Raw genomic sequence first — 16,378 nt, 5'->3', positions numbered from 1 at the left:
ACCGTGCTCAATATCAGGGTGAACTAGAAGATGAGGAAAAAAACTTACAGATCTGAGTCAATGAGAAAGAGCGACAGCATCGGCATTGATATCCGAATGGTGGATGTCATTTTCGAGACAGAGTGACAGGCGTCGGTACTGATATCTGAACAGCGGCTGTCATTTGGGCAACACTGCAGCAGCAACACGTTAGACTTGGCATTGGCCAGAAGCAAGAGAAGCACAACCGCACAAGAACTAGTCTCCATAATATCGGACTGCATTCTAGGGTGCATGGAAATGTCTTGGACTTGAACTTTGGTGTCATCAATGTTCACATCAATTAATGAAACTTACGGGCCCATATATTAGTTCCATGATTGTGAAAGTTTTAGGCTGCATCGTGTCTTGAAATTGGCCGTGTACCATGCGTTAATCTGGGCTTCTGTGCTAGGTGACTGAAGAAGAACACCATGAGGCGCTGATAGTAGATACGATACCGCAAACACTTACTGTCATCCAAATTAGGCAACACTTATCATTCTCCAATACTAACATTTCGGACTTCATGCAAAATCTGCCGACCTTCAAGCTGTACTATGTATATGGTAGATTCGTATTTAAGGCCCCAACACTTCATTGAAATGTCATACTACTCTCGTCTATCATGTCAAACCTCTCTGATGCGCAACTCGCTGCTCTCAAAGCTGCACAGGATATACTCGATAATGCTGGTCTTTCACCTCTTGACCTCAATACCGATTTACCTTCTTCTCGTGATGTTTCACCTGCAGCTTCTTCTGTGTCAGTACAACAACCAGCAAATCCAGTCGCCAGAGGTCATGGCAGCACGCTACTGCCCACAACCTGCTCGATTATTCACCATAGACGAAATTGCACAAGGTTGCAACAAAGTCAATCGCGAGACTAGTGTTGATGCCATCATCGAACATCCTCTTGGTGCGATTGTCGAGTATCCTCAAACTGGCTCTGCACCAGGTGATGCAGTTGCTCACATTTTCCACGTCAACCCCGATCCTAAGTTATTTATCCACCCGAAGTCTAATTTACAATATTCTCTTGGTGATTCTCACAATGGACGTCAAAATGCATGGTGTTTTCTACTCAAAGACCCTTTCGGCAAGTCTGTTCTTTGCTCAAAGCTGAGAACATCATGTGAGTATATTTTTCTGCTCATTTTTACTGCTATTTACCAGCTGCGAACAGGCAAAGGACTGAAACTGTGCTCAGCTCGAACTGATGACTGTCTCCCTCATGACTATGTCGACCGTCACTCATTCAACACTACTTCGCCACTTTCATACTCAGATTCACCTCAAACTGAGGCGCAGAAGGAGGTTTTTTTGAAGACACTCAATTTCTTTTGTGCTGTCAAAGACAAAGGTTGCTCGCTATCATTCGAAAGTAATCCTGATGATTCTACTAATGAGTTATTGATGTATCATACATCGGAAAGTGCTGACTCGGACTCGGACTCTGAGTCTGAATTTGATGTTGATGCACTATCGAGCCGTCGTAAACGGAAGCGCAAAATGTGCAAGGGCAGCCTTGTGATGCACATTGATCGATTTAACCAACCTTTCATTCAGTGAGTACCAACTGAGTTTGGCAGACAATACATGTGCTGAACATCTATAGGTGTGAGTATTTCTCAATGCCGACACAACGTGCACACCTTGTTCTGCGAAACTTGCAAGAATTCGATATTCCATACCTCCAGGCATTGCTCGAAAACAACCAACAATGTATTTTTCAATTTGAAGAAATTGCACGTGCCCATGGTTATGGCCCTTTGGCACCCTGCACGTTCATGGCCTCCCCTGTTGAGCAAAAGCAATTGTGCCGTGAGTGTTGTAGCCCCAAGTTTTGGTTTGTGAATGCTAAGTTTTCTCAGCGTACTGGCACCGAAAGAGGGATGGGGTACTTCGTCAAGGTGTTCTTCGAAAATGGACCCATAAATGTACCACAACATATGATATCTATGTCCCAAATGACCTTTACAATTGTCCACGTGTTCTTGTCGTCTCACGAAACCCCCATTCTCATGCACCCCCACTCCCCATCAAGACACCTCCTGCAATAGTCAAATGTTTCAGTTCACTTCTCTTGCGACTCGAATGGAAATTGGCTGATGCAACCCCTCTCCGGCTGGTTCTTGACTCTGGGTTTATGCAAGAACTGTGATGTGTCCTTGGATGGAGTCCCACAATAGATTTTGATCCACACTTGGAAGACTTACATCCATCTCTTGGAAATCTCGATCATGTACGACGACTAATAAATGTTATGCGTATGGACCATTTCCCTCATGGAACTGGATTTGATGGTTAGTTTTTGTCATTGTCATTCGATGGTTCTCACATCAACCTTACAGGTGCTAAATTACTTGTTGACCAGCAAAAAATGCTTCCACTTGAACGACAATATATTCGTTGTGCGGAGACACATGATATACCCAATGCAGACTCGAGCTTCCGCCTGGTCATTTGCATGACAAGTCGCATGTCACAACACCTCCTTTCGTCGAAGCGCTTGTCCATAGACACATCATTCAAACGTGTCCGAGGATGGCAAGAGTTTGAGATAGAGTCTTGGGATGATGGTCACATGCGCTGTAAGTTTCCCAAACATTGAACTTGTCTTCATTCTTACCGACATTTTATAGCTATGGTCTCAGCTCGTGCTATGACTACTTCTCAAACAGCTGAAGCTCATTTGATTCTTTTTCGGCGAATTTTTGAGATTGCAACACAAGACACTGGTGTCCCAGTAGCTTTCCGTCATATTCATGGCTTTGGTATTGAATCCATCATTGCTGATGGTCACCGTGGGCAAGCAAAGGGTATGTAACTGTCTACTAGTACACAATAACAAATCGAACTTTTGTCTCCTTCAGGCTTAGGCATGTATTGTGTCGAGGTCTCTCAAGGGCAGTCCAAGTTCTGTATCTTCGAGCCTCATCGTCGTATTTGTGACTTGGATCCTTATGGGCACCTTCACCGGTTTTACCGTTTGTGCATTACACACTTTAAAAGAAATATTTTAGCGCTTTGCAGTCAAGTTTCAAAAAATGTCTATAATGCGATGTTAAGCCTCGCATCTGCAGAAGCCCACCCCAATATTCAAACGACACTCTCTATTATTCGTCGAGGTGGGAAAAAAGCACAAGGTAACAGATTTATCTTAAAACATCATACATAACACCTTATAACATATTGATATCGTAGCATGGCTCAAAGACAAGGAATCTTCGAAGTTTGCATTGCCGGCCATTTACTGGCCAATGAGTCTCATACCCATCGCAATATGGAAGGCATCACCGACGACTACAAACGGGAATGAGCAAGCACACCGCAACATTAATCGTGATGGAATCAACTTAACATTGCTTGCAGGAATCATGCATGGATACCAATATGATGTCCGTGCTGCATCTAGCATTGACCTCCATATCATGCATGGGATTAACACTCGCGATAACGAATCAACACATTTATACCGGGCGAAGCGCTCTGTGAGTCGACAAAGTAAGCACAAAGTGAACATTTTTAACAGTATATACTGACACGATTGATAGTTCGATCCCAGAAACAACGAATCAAATCTCATTCCCGGCCTACAAGTCATACTAATCATCAAATCAATAACCTTCAACTGCCCTTCACTCCAGACACACTCGCCTGCAAGGTCAACCAAGACCGCTTCGCACAGAGGTCAAACACAGACAATAAAGATATGCCACTGTCGACATACAGCACACTGACATATGCATTGACGCCAGGTGCCGGTATCGTTGACTATCGTATTTCGAGACATCCGACATCGAGAAAAGAACCTGAAAGTCAGACATGGACATGGGCTTGTATTAGCATGTACAGCAGTCTAAGCGGGGCATTGGGGAATTCTTGAGTAGTGGAAGAGATAGGCCAACGTGCGCGACTTACCAGTTTGCATAACTCATCTAATTTTTCTTGGCGGAGAGCAAGAATTGAATGCGAGGATACTAATTTGCGTAATTCGTTTTGATGGAGAGAGCAAGGATCCAATGCAAGGATACTAATTTGCGTAATTCGTCTTGATGGAGAGAGCAAGGATCCAATGCGAGGATACTAATTTGCATAATTCGTCTTCGTCCATTTTATCTTGACAGAGAGAACGAGGATTAAGTGCGAGAAGAATATAATAATTTGCGTACCTTATCAATTTTTTCTTGGCGGAGAGAACGAGGATTGAATGTGAGGATACTAATTTGCATAATTCGTCTGGACAGAGAGCAAGGATTGAATGCGAGGATATGCCAATTTTGCGTGACTCGTCCATTTTATCTTGACAGAGAGAACAAGGATTAAGTGCGAGAAGAATATAATAGTTTGCGTACCTCGTCAATTTTTCTCTTGGCGGAGAGAACGAGGATTGAGTGCAGGGATACTCATTTGCATAGCCCTTCAATCTTCTCGAATGAGATGATTCAGCGACATAGACGATGACGCAAATGGGAGGGACGACACACGTGGGGGCTCAAAGGCAAGGAGTATATAAACACGATATTTTTAATAAAGGAGTACAAAGGAAATGGCGTAGACGGACCGGTTCCGAACGTTGTCGGGGTCCCTCGGTGGTATTCTGTTGGTAACTGAGAGCTATTAAGCGAAAAAGCCCCGAGTTGGAACAGGTAACACAACACCGGATCTGACCCACGTCTATCTTCCGTGCCTTTTCCCTTTGTACGTTCCTTCTCAAGTTAGACTATACTCATTTTCTGTACCTCATTTCATTTCTGACTTTATTTTCCTATGTTCTCATCTCCATCTTCATTTACTATTTTCTACATGCTCTGTCCACAGCCTCACATAGCTTCGGACTGCACTGACTGATTCTCCATTAAGTCCTCAGTAGTATATAAACCCCGTAGAATCTTTGTACTTCCTTAGTCTGAATATTACACATATTAGTCCTTGCACTAGCCTTCACCCTAAGTCCTCGTAACAGTTCTAGTCCTCCGACTTAGTAATTATCCATCTCAGGCCTAGGGAGGAATTCCCTAGGCCGGAGCTCCGCTCCTCCGCTCCTCCGCTCCTCCGCTCCTCCGCTCCTCCGCTCCTCCAATCCTCCAATCCACCATTCCTCCAATCCTCCAAGTTTCCGGAAGTTCCTCCAGAAGTTTCTCGCACTCATCCGGAAAGTCCTTCCGAAGTTTCCCACGCTTCTCCGGAAGTCCTTCGGACTTCACTGGACTTTCTCCGGACTTCATTCTGAAGTTAAGGGCACATACTCGGGTAAGGGGCGCAGTGCACAAGCTGAAGCCAAGCCCCTTGGAATCAGTCCTACCCTTTGTGCATGGTCTTAACACATGCCTCGCCAAGCAATCTCTCCTTTTCTGGCACATCACATTCATTTTTGAACCTCTTCCGCTTCTCGCATAACATATGTGATGTTACAGTTTCACCTTTATGTTCCATGTGCTGGATCCATAGCACTAAGGCACGCTCAACGTCTGGTCGAGTGACAACTCTCGGCCGTTTCGCTGACAGTGCGTTTGGGTTCTCATTGATGTGAGCTTCCATATTTGGGCGGGTTCGTAATTTGCGAGAAAGTGTTGACTGATCGAAGTTGAGTGCACCGGTTGGGAGTGATTTGAAGTGTCGGACAATGTCAGCCTGGCTGGCATGAGGATGAGCATCAACAAAGGCATAGACTGACAGCCAGTCAGCAAGAGTAAGATTTTGACATGAATTTGAGCATTTAGGAGGTCGAGCAGATGTACGACTCGGAGGAGTGTCACTTGTAATCTTCTGCTTCTTTGCAGGTCGAGTGTATGCGGCAGGCTTATCGTGTGGCTTCCATTTCAAGTTTAAGGACATTTTTACGAGTCAGGACATCAATTCATTCCACACTTACATAGCTGAGCAGGACAATGCGGGTAGAACAATGGTTCGAGCGCTACTCACTATGTCTCGTTGCCCTAGTTACGACCCTCTGATAATGCATATCACCCATACAATAGCAATGCATTATTCCTTATGCAATATGTCTGCATTTTTAGTCCGCCCATGCTGGGATCCTCAAAAGTCCGTGCATTATGACATATATGCATAATGACAATATGCAGTATGAGCATATCAACTGTAGTAAAGAGCCCACACACCCGCGGCGCTAAACTGTGGGAGTGCATAAACACATTTTCCCTCGGACCGGTGTTTCCCAGAAACCCCGCTATAGTGCGTAAATGTAGAGCTAGACTTAGTCACACATCGGCGGTTTCCGAATTTTTCTGCAAGCCAGACTTGAATCCAAACAACATTGATAAAGAAAGGATTTTCAATTCAAATTTCGACGTGGGAACGATGACAAATTTAGATGTTGGTGAAATTGTAGAGCAAAGTAACACATTTTGACAAAGATTTCAAGTCCTGTATAAATAGATAAAGGTATTTGAAGTTTTCCGCCAGGAAAATGACAAAGCAGATATGAAATTTTGTAATCCAATTTTGTCTGTAAGTAAATGTATAATTTGAGGCGCAGAAAATGTTCTGTAAAATATTATATAATGACTGACATTCATATCCTGTTGAAAAACTCAAATTTTCTTAATGGTAAAATGTGATTACAGAAAATGCAAAGTTTTATGCATGGTCAAAAGACCTGCGCATTCAGCGGGTATTCATCGCACACTCATAAGGGATTCGTCGTGCATTTAGTACACTTGGGCATTTTGGCCATTCAGAACACAGAATGGTGAGAACGAGGTGTTTATTCAGTACAGTAATCATATGGTATTGTAAATGGTACAGTAATCGGTACAGTAATTGTATCACATAGTTGCGCGTGACTTCTCTATAAGACAGATCTGATCGAAGCGTAAATTAATGAAAGTTGAAGGAGCAACTGCAATATCCACAGTGTTCTTCTTAAGGTTACACTTAACTATAGTGGAGATGGAGCCGTGGTGACTCCCATCCAGAACAATGCACAGTTGGTTTTTTTTGCGAGGAGGAGCTGGGCTCAGATCTGTGACAGGTATATGGTAATGCTGAATCGCGGCGCCTGCACCGTTGGATGAACAGAACACTGCAACACAACCCTCGGGGGTGGGTCCATTCAGACCGAGAAATGGATCGGGACAAGCCATTGACATGAATCGATTGTGTAGCCTGCCCCCCATGAAGGAGGGTGAGACTTTCAACATCACGTGATGTGTGGTGAACTTTGAGGAAAATTCTTTCTTCATCAGCCAAGCTAACGGACCTAAGATGAAATAAGGTAAATGTTATGATGCCTCCGTGGAGGGACTCACCCTCTTTGAGTTTTTCCGTTCGAGAATCAAAGCTATCCAGTACATCATCGGCATCGACAGTCCAGGCGTCGGGTTTGGCAGCCAAACAGGTGGGATTGACACTGGGCAAAGGATTACCGGCCTGATCCTCGGGACGGGCAGTCCAGGTGGTCCACGATGACGACGCGCCAGGATCTGCGACAGCAACCGATGAGGTAGAGGGAACCTTTTTAGGTGGAGGGGTGACACTTCGAAGTTTTGGGGCTAAGTATGATCTCCCCCGCATCTCGCAGAAAGACAACATGTCTATTCCTTCGAGCATCGCACTGTTTAACCTCATTCCGTACCTGAATACCTATGAGCAATTGATCCGTTGTGAAAATGTGCGTGCTGCTTACCTGGTAGCAACATTCTGGAGTTGAAGTGTAGTGCGCTGCTGCCCATGCACAGCAACGGTACAGTTTTCCGAGGCGAGACTGTAAAGCGTAGCTCGGTAGCCCTTACAGTCACCCCCAATGATAAATACTTCTTGGCCGATCTCCTTTTTGAAGGAATCCAGGTTGGCGTTGCATACTTTTATCACAAATGAGATGGGAACGTCAACCTGCCAGAAGTCAGTTATGCATAGACATGCATAGGTTATGAAGATACTGACGAGTGAGTGGTCAATGTCAGAGAGTAGGGTCAAGCGAGCATGTGGAAAGTTGACGCTTCGCACGATCCCTTTCGTCTGATACTCCAGCCCACGGGCGACTCTCACAACATCTCCAGGTTTGACGTCATAACCCTTGTCTTTCGTGTACTGTAATGTCTGGAGGTGGGGGAGGTGCGTCCACTGAACACATGAAATAGGAACTGGAATATTCAATGTTTCGTGCTGGAACCATATATTGTCTCCTCCCTTGGAGAGCTAGCGCACGATGCCACACTTTCCCATGTGCTCCCCAACAAGCACTTCTATGCAATCCCCTATTTGAATGGATTCAATATCGGGAGGGGGCTTAAAAAGTTGCTGCGCTGGCAACTGTGCGTGCAGCATGTGACTCAGATGACGGCAGTCTAGATAATATTTTGAAACTTCCACCTATGCTCCATGTGTTAGTTGCAAAATGCTCAATTGAAAAAAGACGTTCACCTCTTCCTTCGAGACATCTTGACATAAACGAAATATATCATTTACCATCTCAATGATGTGCCCTTCCACACCCAAGTACGGACCTGCTACGACCCGAACCGTGTCGCCGACCCGAAACACGCGCTCGATATCCTGTAATCGAACCTCTATTTCCTTTCGGTGCCCATCTAAGCTCAGATCCAAGGTGGCAGAACCAGCAGGATGGTCGGTTGAGGCGACCTTCCCGATTTCTGAACTAAGATCTCCTTTGACGATCTTAGCCCAGTCACCTACGTGCAAGAACTGCATCGAAAATGCAACCACAGTGCTCTTGAGGAACGACTGGTCCCACCCGGATTGTAGATGAAGTTGTATGTCGTCAGCGTGAGGGCAGACGACACGTTCTAGGCGATCGCGATGGAAGTTGTGAAGCAGGAGGCCCTTATAATATATCTCTCCTTTGTACTTGCATCCTACAACTTCCTCACTGTGATTGATATTGGAGACTGCATCCCCGTTCGGAAGGCGGGATCGGTCGAGTAATGACCAAGATCCCCGAGGCATGGGGTATGGGAAATCTCGTGGAGGAATTAAGACCGCAACCAAGTCATTTAGTAGATCAGAATCAAAGACTTGGGCTATGTCGCCCTTGTACTTGCCATGCTTGATCCTCACCCACGCTGGGTTGGGAAGCTTGCTACAAGAACGCTCGACTGTTTCACGTTCCTCGTCCGATATGAGGACATATTGCTTCACAGCGAGGTAGAGCGATGAAGTCAGTGAATTTGTGATGGTTTTGGGGCTGTCTGCCACCACGTAAAGCTGGCCGGGTATCCAAGCTGATACCTTGACGACAAAATTCTTCATCCAAAGACGTGCAGCGATATAATCCGTAACATTTCCTATCATTGATGAGTGAAGCACGACATGACATCGATAGAAAGACTTATGTTGAGCATGAAGAAGATACATCCTCCCGTCCTGTAATCCAGCTGGACTTCTTGAATGGATCAAGTCGGATATCGAGGAGGGAATAGTTTGGCGATCTTGCGACGAACTAGGCTGTGTCGCCTCGAATCTATTTGTAATGTCATTGATGGCTGCAGCAAACCTAGCAGCCGATGATGACCCTGGCAAGGATGTAACCTTCCAGAGCTCAGAGGGGCCGCTGTGGTCACAGTTGTCATCATCCTCCTCCTCCTCCTCCTCCTCCTCCTCCGCAGCCAGATCGAGGTAGGGGTTTTTTAACTACGGTAGCTGTTTAGCATATGAAAGTATTAGAATCATATTATTTTGGCTTACTTTGGCTACTCTACGTGAACTTTGAACGTGCACACTAGACAATTGCCTGTCGTTCATGTGAGAATCATTGGGAGCCGAAGAGGCCGGTTGTATGTGTTTCGCCTTCACAGCACGAAGATTTGCCAAGGCAAGCTGGTCATCACCGTCACCGGAAAATAAGGCATCTCAAGATTCCTTCCAATCGTTTGCAGAATATCGATCACCAAGGTGCGATAGTAGGGCTTCTTCCATCTGAGCGTACGTCATGTCGGTGGTAAGGAACTGCTCCAAAATCGCCCATGCCCATTTATCCGCTAGTGGTGTTTGATTCCCTGTGATATGCTCATGAATAACGATATGGGTAATATCATGTTGGTACTCACCGTCATCAATTCTGATGCGCTTGGGGGTAGGTGCATCATCATTGGATGCAGCACGTTTGGACATAGTTTCTGTAGTCTGTAGAATACGGCTCAGCACTATGGTAAACGAACTTAAAGCATCACGCACTATATTCAATCGTTCACGCAAAGTCTTAAGTCTACGGTAGGTCGTGTCGAGGTAGTTGTAGTGGAAAGAAAACCATGAAGGTGCGAGATCAGTATTCATAGTGAACGACAAATTTGGAAGCTTAGCAAGTGTTATTGTGCAGATTGTGGATCATGGTGGACACAGCAAATTGTCTATTGTGCGAGAGGTCAATATTGTGGACCATAGCATTGTTTTTTTATCCTAAGTATTGTTGAGGCCCACTCGTAACACACACTACTACTAGTAATGTAATGTATCGGCGGATGGATATACACAATGACCACAACGCTACAAGTACTAACACTCTGTCGTATGGGAATCAGAAGAAAGTCCATTTGGAGAGACAGAAGGCATGATATACAGAATGACTTACAAATTGAAACTCAGTGGGCAATGCCGGTCCGGCAAAACTTTCCAGAGTGGGCGCAAAGTGGGCACTTCGGTAAAACTTCTGGCGGAGTTTTATTATGCAATTGTTCACTATATAGCTAGTGTCTGTTTACAAACATGGGTTCCTTTTGGACTTTCATGTGCGCAAAGTGTTCGTTGTACTGTGTAGATTCTGTATATTTGTATACGTCAATGTATCTGTAGGACTGTAGAATTGGATGGAATTAGACTTAGTACAATCTGAATATCAATGAATGCACGCCTTCTTGCATGTCTCTGTTAGACGCAAACTACCCCGCTTCCTGCTCAAAATTTGAATAGTAAGTACGTGCTTGACCTAAACATTGGAATAGGTAGCTCACGCCCTAACTTCAGATTACTGCTAAATACATCACTGAATCCCATGGTACGTATTCATGAATCTATGATTGTTAATTTCCGAGAAGAATGACTGCATGTAGCGCATCTTCTTGGGGCTTTACAAGCTTGGCTTGTCCATGTCTGCCATTCGTTTCTGAGCTTCGCGCTCGCTCAAGTTCTTCACCCCTCTGCGCCTCAATGTATTGTTCTACCAAGGAACGGATGTCAGTATTCGTTAGGTCATTCGTTTGAGCCCCCAACTTTGAATACTGTCGCCAGGCATTTTCCAGCAATGTGATCCCCGATGTTTGCCCAATTAACTGCATTCCGATAAGTTAGTGCGTGTTTTGTATCGCATAATATGACATACTATATTGCTGACATATGCTATTATCGCCATTGCGATAGCTAGCTGGACTATTCCCCATATGAAATTCTTGATCGCTGACCCCAGAGGACAGTCGCTCGGCGATGTCGTACGTTTACGACACCAGATGGAGATGGTCGGTTCTGCATCGTTGGTGGACGTTGCTCCAAAAATCAGGCTGTGGTGTGTGCTATCATACGTCTTGCACTGTGTCAGACCCACATTCCATTAATTGATGAAATAACTCACCATTACGGTTTGTACTCACCCCTTGTCTGCATGTTGCAATACTTGCTTCAGGGCGCCTTCATTCTTGTCAAAAATATGAATAGTTCCTGTGTCACTGCCTCCGACAACAAGGGTAGCCTGTTCCCCAAAAACAACCTGTTTCGGGAATGTCTTCACTGGATTGGTATTATAGGTACGGATACACGCCCCATCTTCTAATCGGTGCAAGCTAAATCCGTTCATTACATTGTCGATTAGGAACAGTGTCTGAGGGGCGTCCACAACAGCGTGCCCGCTTTGGTAAATCGGTAAGTAAATTTTGACTTGCCTGATGATATCGCTCACATCATCGGCCCAGCCTTGTTTGTAGCGATGACAGTGCTGTCCGAGCCTCGAAGCGTATGTCTAAATATCATCAGTCCTCTGCTAATGATGTATGGACATGCACCTACATCTTGCCGTCATACATCCCGAATACCAACAAGTTTCTACCTGCTGTTCGATTGAAGTTGACAGTGCGCGGAACCGTGGTGGAGAGCTCAATGCTGAAGATTGGTATCAACAGTCCCTTGAAGTCAAATGTCCATACTTGAACCCGTCTGTCGCGTGTTTCACTTGCAATACGACTGTTGTCGCCACTATGATCATAGGTAAGGCACATTATCTCCTTACCCATTCCGATTCGCCTTGACACTTTTGCATTGAAGTCTTCCAAGCCTTGTCCTTGCTGTTGCCAAATACATATGAAACCCAGTCCTGTGCCATAGCATAGCGTCTCACGCGTTGCTTCTTGACGGGTTATCCAGCATGCGCAAGTCACCGGATCAGCCGTATTTTGGATGGCTGGTGTTTGACGTGGAGTTGGGAGTTGCACTCGTCGTTTGAGGTCGCAGATCCTCATGCCGTCCGAGCCTGGTACTTGAGTGAGTGTGTATAATGTTATTCTGGATATTCAACTTACCCCCACTTGCCAACATATTTCCATTGCAAGAGACCGCTAGGCAATTGATTGTGTTCTTGTGCCCAACGAGGCGCCCTTCAAGGCGATATTCTTTGCAATCGTTGGATAGGAAAAGCATCGGTAGCTGTAAACGTTAAGATTTTGTGTGGTTGAACTATAAGGTGGTTCTATACAATAGAATATACAACAACACTATCTGCTTGGCAACCTGGGTGGGCGCTGGGTTTTCGATCTAGACCTGCATTGCCGTCATCAATTGGCATCTTCTCAGCTCTGTTCAGTTCCAAAGTCAGTCATGCTTCAATCCTCTACTTCTGTCATTCCTTTTTATGAGTCTGAAGGTCCTCCCCAGGCACTTCCGTTATTGACATATCACACGGAGATGTTTTGTCCTACATTATCGTTCGTCTTGATATCTCCCCAAGAAGAGATGATATTCTCTACTCTTCCGCTCAGGGGACTCACTCTAACTCCTTCCCGCGTCTTCACGACCACGTCTCGTGCAACAACACCCATTCGTTCTCGCGCGTCTACTCCCAAAGTTACCAAATTAGTCTCTTTTTCGGAAGGGCAGTTCACACAGAACAGCGAGTCCGAGAAGGTGTCAGCATATTCCTCATTGTCCTCTATAAGTTCCAAGGACTCCAAAATTCTCAAACCAGAGGGTGAGGCGGGGCGCCCTGGTTGTGGTGGGTACAACTTGGAAAAGGCACTCAACTGGGATGTTGACTGCTTCAAGGATCTCAAGGTGAGACTGCACTGGTTAATTTTGTTTTCCCTCATCCCCACTTGAAATTAGGAGTACATTCACCGGTCTATCAAGAAGCACTGTAACATTGACAAGAGCAAGAAACTTCAAGCTGCGGCTGCATTGCAGGAGGTTCACAGAGAGGTATTTCTGCAGTTGCTATGGCAGCTTGATATTAATTTTTTTTCAAGGCTCTGAACTGTTTTCCGGAACTGGCTGACTACCATGGGTGTTGGCCAGTAGGAGATATAATTCAGATGCAACTGAAAAACACTTCTGCTAAGGCACGACAAAACAGTTCTCGTAAATAGTGCGTCCTTCCGGAAAGAGTCAGGAAGCAGTAGTCAATCCTTTTGTAACAGAAGCAGCCAGAATGCCGTAGTTGATAAAGCAGTTAGGAAGCAGTAGTCCATGCATGATCGGGGGTTTCAATGTTTTACCTCTTCAATCAAAAGCAGATCTGGACCTGGCTAGACCATTCCAGGCCTAGCCTATAGCATTCCAGAGCACTCTGGATTACCTTTCGAATGTAATTTCACTGGCGGCGAAAGGTGGTATCATGATACAAGCATGCACAATTAGGGACATTTTGTTCGGTTTGAATCTGATTGTAGTTGTACCTAAGGCTCCAGATCAGATTCGGCGACACAATCAGGTGAGTCGTCTTCAGATAAGTTGCGGATTACAAAATAATTTGTTGCGTCAAGATGTCCCGTCTAATGTCCTTTTTTTCTTCGGATGATCCGTCCCCTGAAGTTGTTGAGTCGCACCCCCTCAACGAGCTTCGTTCACCCTCAACACATACGTACCCACCTCCAACTGCAAATACTACGTTAGCTACTGTAGATCATGATGACTGTCATCCCTCGGCGATAACTCACACATACCCACCGCAGCCAGCTATTTCCTCCAGCGAGGAGTGTGTAATGGAGTTAGATAATCCTTGGCAGTCTGTTCGTAGGATGAGAGATGATGACGAACAGCGGGTGGGGAACATCCAATTTGCCTCCTTGTGTCAGCTAACGAATGCTTAGCCGAATAAAGTCTTTCTCAAAGAAATCGATCAGTCATCTAAGCTGCGTGAAGATGTGCACGAGCTACATTTAAGCAAACATGATCTTTTGCTCCGAAAACACCATGTGCAGGTACATGTAATCTCACGTCCCTTGCGATCATACTTAACTCTGTTCAGATCACCTCGAACGTCCGCGAATCGGATATGCAATCGGCCATTGCACAGTATCAGCAACAGAACCAATATCTTCAGCGTGACAATGCTAATGCCCTCGCTTCCTTGGACCAGAACCATCGTAAAGAAGTAGCAGAGCTCCAGGTAGGATGCTTTTGCTGTCATATCAACATTCTGACTTGCATTGACAGAATGATATGGCACTTGGTCTTCATAAAGCCCAAACCGAAACCCGCGCTGAAATAGAACACTTATTGGCCGAGAAAGAGGCTCGATTTGACTGTGAAATGTGTTTGGCAAAAGATAGGTTTTTGGCTGACAATGAAGCTGAATTAGCCCGCTTGGACGCCAAGTATAGTTCCAAGATCAATTCATTGGATGTGAGTATCGAATCGCTGGTATGCAGGGTTCTTACGATTTCATAGAGTCAACTTCGACACGCCAACACTGCATCACCTGCGTCCACACCTGCCTGGCGGCATTTCGTGGGCAAAAAACCCATGGCTACATGTACCAAGATAATTGGGTTTTCGCCAGTAAGTCGACAACTCAGATGCACATTATTTGCTGACACTGCATATCATAGATTCCTGATTCCAGCTCAGAATCTGACACAGACGAGGAACCTCAGACAGAAAGTCTTCCCCTGACTTCACTCTTAGGAGACGTCCCGATCGCGAACGCAACTGTCAGCATGCTTGCTGAGGCGCTCGCGAAGGTTCTTCAGACTCCTCAAATGACGTCTCCTCGAGGACCTTGCTCAAGACACAAACCGCCTAAACCCCCTGTCGAAAGTTTCACTGATACCCAGCGCCGAGACAATAAGGTCCATATTCACTTAAAGCAAATCGCTCTGCTCACAGAAACATCAGGCAAATGTTCGAGAGTTGTTCAGAACTGCATTCCACGCCACAAAAGACGAAGAGTATATGCTTCATGTGTCGGCGTCGTGTGAAGCTATATTGTCTTTTGCACATGGAATGGGCCCAGGCCCTGACCCACTTGCAATGCAATGGGATATGGCGACCACACACAACTCCAAGTGGAATCAAAAAGTTATCGATTTACTCTGTTCCCAGTATGCAACTTTACAGGAGACCAACTGATGGGCTAGATGATCTTCTCAATCAATTAGAGATGACATTACACTGAAATTCAGTCAATGCCACAAGTGTTGGCGAAAGGCTCAGCCTCTCACACTTAGTGATGGTACTCGCGAGACCATGCAACAAGTGGGAGATCGACTCGTGGATCAGATGAATGAGCGACTGCGGCTCGCTAGGGTCCTCACTCGCAGGGTGACAGTCAGTTACCTTGTTTCTTTCAGAGTTGAAGTGTATTGAGCTACTCACTAGAAGTTCGAAACTCGAAAAAAAGTGATGTCGACACTGCTAAGTGATAGGAATGCGACAGGAAAGGATGATCAGGCTGTGTGGGCGTATCTTCAATCTATCATGGAGAATCTTGGCAAAGATGGCATGAGCTCTGACGAGAGTGAGCACGAAGATGGAGACGTTCAGGTCTTTCGTCGGAAGAGTATGCCATGGAGAGCAGATTTCAGTCAGGAGATGCAGATTATTGACCAACAGCGTTTAACGGGTGCCACAATTTTCACTCCTTGCGGAAGTAAGCCCGCAAAGCGTCTTCATAACGTTAACCGGGAGTCTTCTTGCGTCCCGATCGAAGGCCTGCCAAGAGCATTTTATAATCCTTCCTGGTTGACTGACCAACGTCCCTCATTCACAGTATCTAAGAAGAAGTTTCAGAGGATGGAGATTATCGTTGCCCGCCAGTAATCTTTCAATTTGATAAACGAGATGTCATTTGTACGATAGAGTAACGCAGACAATGTGCCACGTATGAACTACTGCAGTGTTGTCCGGCGACCTCTACTGAACTGCGGGTGGTTCCCTCCCAGAGTGTATGCCAGCGAAAC

The 16,378-nt window shown here is 45.5% G+C and overlaps 5 protein-coding genes across 5 annotated transcripts; 3 read left to right on the top strand and 2 right to left on the bottom strand.

Annotated features, from left to right (window-relative positions):
• Window positions 1-770: 770 nt before the first annotated feature.
• On the top strand, window positions 771-1,172 carry HD556DRAFT_1216010 (uncharacterized protein; the record flags this gene model as incomplete). Its single annotated transcript, XM_041296685.1, has 1 exon — window positions 771-1,172. A coding segment is annotated over one exon (402 nt), but the record flags the coding sequence as incomplete, so codon positions are not given.
• Window positions 1,173-1,778: 606 nt separating this feature from the next.
• On the top strand, window positions 1,779-3,565 carry HD556DRAFT_1429624 (uncharacterized protein; the record flags this gene model as incomplete). The annotated part of the gene is made up of 7 exons (XM_041304828.1): window positions 1,779-1,781; window positions 2,068-2,180; window positions 2,202-2,326; window positions 2,375-2,614; window positions 2,666-2,842; window positions 2,897-3,169; window positions 3,228-3,565. The coding sequence occupies 7 exons, from the start codon at window positions 1,779-1,781 to the stop codon at window positions 3,563-3,565; spliced, it is 1,269 nt and encodes a 422-aa protein (XP_041165803.1).
• A 3,246-nt stretch (window positions 3,566-6,811) lies between these two features.
• Window positions 6,812-10,277, bottom strand: HD556DRAFT_1437964 (uncharacterized protein; the record flags this gene model as incomplete). The annotated part of the gene is made up of 10 exons (XM_041305773.1): window positions 6,812-7,245; window positions 7,295-7,620; window positions 7,672-7,877; window positions 7,929-8,108; window positions 8,193-8,357; window positions 8,409-9,635; window positions 9,690-9,735; window positions 9,931-10,000; window positions 10,052-10,127; window positions 10,179-10,277. The coding sequence occupies 10 exons, from the start codon at window positions 10,275-10,277 to the stop codon at window positions 6,812-6,814; spliced, it is 2,829 nt and encodes a 942-aa protein (XP_041165802.1).
• Window positions 10,278-11,580: 1,303 nt separating this feature from the next.
• On the bottom strand, window positions 11,581-12,623 carry HD556DRAFT_1227674 (WD40-repeat-containing domain protein; the record flags this gene model as incomplete). Its single annotated transcript, XM_041297177.1, has 4 exons — window positions 11,581-11,839; window positions 11,890-11,949; window positions 11,997-12,456; window positions 12,506-12,623. The coding sequence occupies 4 exons, from the start codon at window positions 12,621-12,623 to the stop codon at window positions 11,581-11,583; spliced, it is 897 nt and encodes a 298-aa protein (XP_041165801.1).
• Window positions 12,624-12,800: 177 nt separating this feature from the next.
• Window positions 12,801-16,238, top strand: HD556DRAFT_1437962 (uncharacterized protein; the record flags this gene model as incomplete). Its single annotated transcript, XM_041305772.1, has 13 exons — window positions 12,801-13,253; window positions 13,305-13,397; window positions 13,879-13,908; window positions 13,961-14,095; window positions 14,150-14,239; window positions 14,288-14,398; window positions 14,446-14,586; window positions 14,634-14,822; window positions 14,868-14,978; window positions 15,029-15,268; window positions 15,315-15,520; window positions 15,578-15,746; window positions 15,798-16,238. The coding sequence occupies 13 exons, from the start codon at window positions 12,801-12,803 to the stop codon at window positions 16,236-16,238; spliced, it is 2,409 nt and encodes an 802-aa protein (XP_041165800.1).
• Window positions 16,239-16,378: the final 140 nt, after the last annotated feature.

This window comes from Suillus plorans, assembly GCF_016647745.1.
Source record: "Suillus plorans strain S12 chromosome Unknown HD556scaffold_5, whole genome shotgun sequence".
Taxonomy (NCBI): domain Eukaryota; kingdom Fungi; phylum Basidiomycota; class Agaricomycetes; order Boletales; family Suillaceae; genus Suillus; species Suillus plorans.
The sequence above is the reverse complement of the archived record's forward strand: the minus strand, read 5'-3'. Positions and strand labels throughout refer to the sequence as shown.